This window comes from Patella vulgata, chromosome 4 (genome assembly GCF_932274485.2).
Source record: "Patella vulgata chromosome 4, xgPatVulg1.2, whole genome shotgun sequence".
Lineage (NCBI taxonomy): Eukaryota > Metazoa > Mollusca > Gastropoda > Patellidae > Patella > Patella vulgata.
This window is the reverse complement of record NC_065882.2, coordinates 62950401-62957198: the sequence shown is the minus strand read 5'-3', so window position 1 is coordinate 62957198 and position 6798 is coordinate 62950401. Positions and strand designations below refer to the sequence as shown.

The 6798-nt window shown below is 34.8% G+C and overlaps 1 protein-coding gene across 1 annotated transcript; it reads right to left on the bottom strand.

The window, feature by feature from the left end:
- Positions 1-219: 219 nt before the first annotated feature.
- LOC126817979 (multiple epidermal growth factor-like domains protein 10) lies at positions 220-6568 on the bottom strand. The gene is made up of 5 exons (XM_056100262.1): positions 6496-6568; positions 5283-5498; positions 2639-5002; positions 1712-1829; positions 220-1036 (listed from the first exon to the last, which is right to left on the bottom strand). Exons 1-5 carry the CDS (start codon positions 6566-6568, stop codon positions 787-789), a joined length of 3021 nt encoding a protein of 1006 aa, XP_055956237.1. The 3' UTR covers positions 220-786.
- Between the last annotated feature and the right edge of the window lie 230 nt (positions 6569-6798).

The window sequence follows — 6798 nt, the reverse complement described above, 5'->3', positions numbered from 1 at the left end:
CATACCCCCACATTACAGACTCCACCAATACCCCAGAATTACCACATACCACTAAATCAACATTACCACATGCCACCACTATACCACCTTCAATAGAAGGCTTAATCTCGCTTTAACCCCATGCATCTTATCAATGCTAGATGTTGTTGCTTTAGGAACATGCTGCTATACCAACAGTACCATATATATACCACCCAACAATGAAAACAACATTTGAAAACAAGCAATACAGTTTAATTTCAAAATAATGTAGCAAAAATAAAACAACAACAAAATAATGAATGCAATTGATTAGCTACAATTCACAAGTAATACATAAAAAACGAAGTTACACGACTATACCACTATACTTTCATTACAATATAGGCTACCACCCAATAAGGAAAACAAAATTTATAAGAAAGCGATATAGTTTAATATTAAAAAACTGTAGCGACTGATAATAATGCAATTGATAATATAAGCTACAATTCACAAGTAATAAAAATAAAACCAAGTTACACGATTCCATATGTTAAAGCAACATTTCCGTATATATATATCCACATTACCAGATACCACTCAACAATGAAAAAATTTATAAAACAATATTATTACATTTCATTTCTACTCAACGAATAGTCCACGCGTCATACAATTGTGGTTATACATGCGATTATATCTATTTTATAATATATATTTATCGTCCAACCATTTACATTTTATGGCTTTTAAACAATATACACTATTAACATTATATTAGCAAGGGAGGTTACTAGATTGTACACTGAGAATAATAAAAATCTTTTACATCAAATCATCATAAACTGGAGTAATTGTCTCTGTTGTACTTTCGTTCAGCCCGTCATAGTTGGTACATGATATCGATGTTGGTGGTCTGTTTACATAAACATTGGTTGCGCTTTCAATTGATAATTCTGTATTTTGGTGACGTTGTTCATTCTCGTGCTCTGATACAGCACTTGTAGTAACGACATCTCCCACAGCAATATAATCATAATATGGTTCACTCTCTTCTGTAACCCGTGATATATTTCTGAAGAGAAAATGGAGCAAAAAAAATATTAATCAAAAAGAAACATTAAGATTCACTATTTACGTGCTACAAATTTTTGGTTTGTTTTATTAGCGGAATTAAAATAAAGCCATATAAAGTTTTCAAAAACGTTCCCTCAACACAACAGCCGTGTGGATATTGATCAAATTTGATAAGGAAGAAAATCTTATAAAAAAATCTGATCTCTATCGTGTTCACAAGCTTGTGTGTTTAAAACGATAACCTCTATCATGTTCACCTCGTGGGTTTTCTCTAGGGTCTTCCGGTTTCCTCACACTGCTAAAGACCCCCTACGCGCAAGCGAATTATTGAAATAAAATTGAACCATGTGTTAATTTCGAAATGACCAATGATCTGGTGTTTGTCGAGTGGACGCTAAAACCATGTCTCTCAAAAAAAGTTCTGGAAACTCAATATCGATAGAGTTCATCCTCTCATAAAATGATGTTAAAATTCTGTAGACTGTATCAAGTTTTTGACAATGGTACGTGAAACCGCGGAATTCTGAATATCGACAGGGTTCGGCCTCGCATGACCATAACGACTCAAATCAAATGTGAAAAGGATTCGTAAAAATTCGGAATTTGAAAACAACAAAGATGACAGAAGTGTATTTATACAAAGCTATCACTATTACAAAAATTTAAAAATTACCTTCTCTTACAGTAAACTATTAATGCAATACCAGCAAATATAACACCAACAATACCAACAACAATACCAATAACCAGTCCTATATTTATACCAGTAGTTGATTTATGTTTAAATAAACCTGGAATTCATTTTATATTAATAATAATTGATAAGTGTTAACACAATCTTTCTAAAACATGTGATAATCAATTTCGTTCCCAATGCCACACAACAGTAGATCAAAATTTGCTAGCTTCATATCAACACTGATCAAATGACAAGTGAATGTATATCCTGCCTTGTGTATGATACAAGTGACTTCTAGTAGGTTATTAAATGAGGCAATCGTTTGGGTATTTCAGCCATTGACAGACTAGTATTTTGGAACCCGTCACGCATTGGAAAATTAACAGTTATCTATTTTATAACATCAGCGTGTTTTCATCGTAAATGATCGTTGAATATTTATTGTTTAATTTGGGGGATTACGTGGCTAAGTGGGTAAGACGCTGGCTCGCTAGCCTGGAGATCGGGTGTTCGATCCCTGCATTGGCCGAGAAAGTTCATCAAGAATTTCCGGCGTGGTTTCCCTCTTGTCAGTGATGCAGGACGGAGGGCCTGACAGGGACAGCTGTCTAGTCGTTCGGATGGGACAAGAAACCGAGGTCCCGTGTACACATTGGTGTGCACGTAAAAGATCCCTTGGCAGTTGGAATTCGATATAAGAGTAGGCCGTAGCGCCGCTGTCCAGGCAAAATTTCCTTCATAGCACACTGTATGGCGTATGCCCGTCTTCATTAGCCCAGGTTAGAAGCAGAACAGTAGGAAGTTAAACCCTATTTCATTTCATTTCATATTGTTTCATAGCTATACTGTATTTAGACTGTATACCCACAGTAACGAAAACCATTTTACAAGCAACAACAAATTAATGCAAAATCTTCTTACCTTCTGTACAGTTATGTCCAGATGTACCATCTCCACAATCATCCATACATGAACCATCTGTTATATTACATACAGTTACACCAGTGATAGATTTACAACTGGTACTACACGTTTTGTCACAGGTTATTCCATAATATCCATGTTTACAAACTTTACACGTACCATCCATGTTACATATATTATCTAAACATCCTATAGGACAGGTTCTACTACACATGGGGCCAAAGGACCCAGATGAACATGATTTACAAGACCCGTTCATATGGCAGATCTCTGGACATACAGTAGGACAGAAGTCTCTGCATCTTATACCAAATCTACCTTGCCTGCAGGCCATACAAGTTCCATTTATAGTACAATTATCTTCTAAACATCCAGACGGACAAAATTCACGACATCTTTGTCCAAATCGCCCTAGTTCACATGACTTACAATGTCCGTTAAGATTACAACTATCACCAAGACACCGTGTAGGACATCGCTCATCGCATTGTTTCCCAAACCAACCAGATTTGCAGGATACACATTGTCCGTTTTGATTACATTTGATACAATGTTCTGGACAACGCTCTGAACAATAAGTTCCTCTCCAACCATCTTCACATGTTGAACATTGATATCTGTTGAATTGGTCACAGTTAATACAATGCTGTGGGCATCCACGTTCACAATATCGGCCCGTCTTCCCTTCAACACATCCTTTAGAACACTTTGGATTGTTAGTTGGTCCTTCACAAACTGAATCTATACAATTACTACTACACTTCATGTCACAGTAGTCACCATAAAAACCTTTTGAACATCGTAAACATTTACCATCTCTATTACACCCCCCTTCACAAGTCTTACTGCACGTTTGACTACATGTTCGCCCATAATAACCATTCATACATTTATTACAGTAACCATCCGTTCCTCTACATCCTTCTAAACACGTATTGCTGCAGGAATTGTTACAGTAATTACCATAAAATTCTGGAACGCAATCATTGCACCGACCATTTTGTTTACTACAGCCCCCACTACAATATTTAGCACATTTCAACTGACAGCTGTTACCATAATTACCATCAACACAGCCAAATAAACAATCACCCGTTCTGTTACATGTTTTATCTATACCTTGACTTCTACATCCATTACTGCAAGTTGAATTACAAAACCTGCCAAATGTGTTGTTGCCTACACATTGTTTGCACTCGCCAGATATCAAATCACATTGATTGCGACAATTCTCAGAGCATCGCTTTTGACAATTAGATCCGTACCATCCAAGATTGCAAACAGAACAGCCAGTAGTGTTACATGTTACACAGTTAACAGGGCATGGTGTTTGACAGTAAGAACCTTTATAACCATCAATACATCCAACTGTACACCGTGGTTTATCTGGTTCTGATGATTCTCTACATTGTTCGTTGATACATTTGTTACTGCATTCATTTTCGCATTTCTCACCGTAATAGGTATCCTTACATCTACAAAATCCACCATAAGGAGAACACCAACTGTTGATACATCCATCACTACATGTCCTGTTACAATTATCACCATAATAAGTGGCTTTACAACTACACGACCCATCTGTAGAACATATGTTATAAACACAACCAATACTACATTCTTGTTGGCAATAATCACCATATCTACCTGGAGAACATGTTTTACATTTACCATTTGATCTATCACATCCACCTTGACAATAACTATTACATTCATATTGACAATAATCACCATATCTACCTGGAGAACATATTGTACATGTACCATTTGATCTATTACATCCACCTTGACAATAACTACTACATTCATGTTGACAGGTATCACCATATCTACCTGGAGAACATATTGTACATGTACCATTTGATCTATTACATCCACCTTGACAATAACTACTACATTCATGTTGACAGGTATCACCATATCTACCTGGAGAACATGTTTTACATACACCATTTGATCTATTACATCCACCTTGACAATAACTACTACAACTTGTATTACATGTATCTGTATACCAACCATCTATACATCCACTGATACAAACACCACCATCTTTATCACATCCTCCTGGTAGACAATTTGGACATTTTTTGAGACACCATCCACCACGATCATAAAACCCGTCTTTGCATCCATTGGTACAAACACCACGCTCACATCTACCGTCTTTACATGTTGAACAGTTCGATCTACATCTCCCACCATAAAATCCATCTTTACACCCGTTAATACAAGTTCCATCTTTCATTTTACAGCCACCGGGATTACAGTTTGAACATACTAGCTTACACATTCCATCATTACCATAGAAACCTTCTTTACATCCATTAATACAGAAACCATTCGTCATGTTACAACCACCTGGTAAAGAATTGAAACATTTCATGGAACAGTTATCGCCATAATATCCTTCTCTACAAGCTGAACATACACCAGGGCCCTTATACACGAAAACTTAAACTAAGATACAATCGAAATTTTAAGAAATACTGCAATTCGACTGGCTGACCAGTAAAATCAATTTTCATATATCCAATTTGCATATTGGTCAGCCAATCGAATTGCAGTATTTCTTAAAATTTCGATTGTATCTTAGTTTAAGTTTTCGCGAATAAGGGCCCAGATCCGTAGCAAACATTACCTTTACAGTTTGGACTACATTCACCCGTACAATTAATACCATAGAATCCCACATTACAGCCATTTGTACATCTACCAGTAACATCGCATTTATCATTCTTACAATTTATAGGGCATGGTTTACAGTGTCCTGTATTGTCATCACATGGTTTGCCACCGCACTTACAAGATGAACATGTTCCATTAGATTTTTCATAATATCCATCTGAACACCGAGCTGATAATTAAAATTAATATCATATTATTGATTAATAAATAAGAAAGTGGCATACTGTAACCGGTATAAACAATTTATAAATATAGCACGTTAACTGTTTAAGCACGTCTTATTTGTTCCTATCAATCACAAGCAACGACCGACGAGAACGTTTTGGGTCAGGTATTTTGTACGTAATAACCAAAAAGATTAGTATAGAAAATGTATGTTAGATAATATCCGGAATATATAAATACATAATCTTATTTGTTTGTTTCATTTCACATTAGACATTTGTATATGACTAACATGTTCGTTGAATTGTTAGGTGAATGATTTTTTTTTGACTATCAAATACTATAAAGCTAGTAATTTACACCGCCTCAAACAAAATGTTACAATTAACCTAATCTTATATGGCAACCCCAACCTTTCAGATGATACCAATTTTAACATATTTAACATAGTGCAAAAATACATTAAAGATAGCAAGAGATTTTAACACTTTAATATTTTATTTACAATATGCAATACTTTTTATCTTATATAAATTTCATAATCTAAAATGAAAATGTAATACCCTACTATTAGACTCCAAGAAATGTATATATGTTTGTAACTCACTGTATATACATATGTCCACCATTGTCTATTGTAAACATAAGATATAACTGTTTTGTATGTTTGGAGGGAACTTTTATAGGCCTTTGCCTGTTGTTCAACCCAGTTCAGTTTATTGAATATAATATTGTTTAAACTAAACCAACTGATGCCTTATCGTTCAGATTTGCCCTTTAAACACCTGTCCAGTCTTTTTTTGTTTATATATTTAAATAGACAAATAAAATATTCATCCCACTCATCAATATATAAAAATGTTTATCACCTGAATAAACCTCTACTTCACATAATTCTAGAGATGTATATTCAATGTCTGTTGTTATAAATACAATATGTCCTGTCAACTCTACATCTGCTTGTTGATTACATCTATCTATACTATACGGATTTCTATTACTACCAGGATCTTTATAACAAACTGGTGATGATTTAAGAGTTGCTTCATCACAACTACCAGTATCACTGATCATTACAGAAAAATTAGTAAAGCTGACTTCAGCTAAAATAAACAAATAGAAACCTATAAGTGTAATCTGTGAATGAAATATTTAAAATGTATGCAGATCAGTAAGTGGGACAAATATCAGAAATACCCACAGTTTAGATACAGAAAAAATGGTTAGCTTACCAGTGTATTCTGTAGATTTGATTAAACGCTTTCAAAACATCTATACACAGAAATGAGGTTAATTTTTTTTCC

What these genes read in the sequence shown, in the direction of transcription:
- LOC126817979 (XM_056100262.1), bottom strand. Translation starts at nt 6,568, where the DNA reads ATGATCAGTGATACTGGTAGTTGTGATGAAGCAACTCTTAAATCATCA. An exon ending in TGGACATAACTGTACAGAAG is followed by an intron (nt 1,830 to 2,638) that starts GTAAGAAGATTT and finishes AATGAATTCCAG; the next exon opens with GTTTATTTAAACATAAATCA. An exon ending in ATAGTTTACTGTAAGAGAAG is followed by an intron (nt 1,037 to 1,711) that starts GTAATTTTTAAA and finishes TTTTCTCTTCAG; the next exon opens with AAATATATCACGGGTTACAG.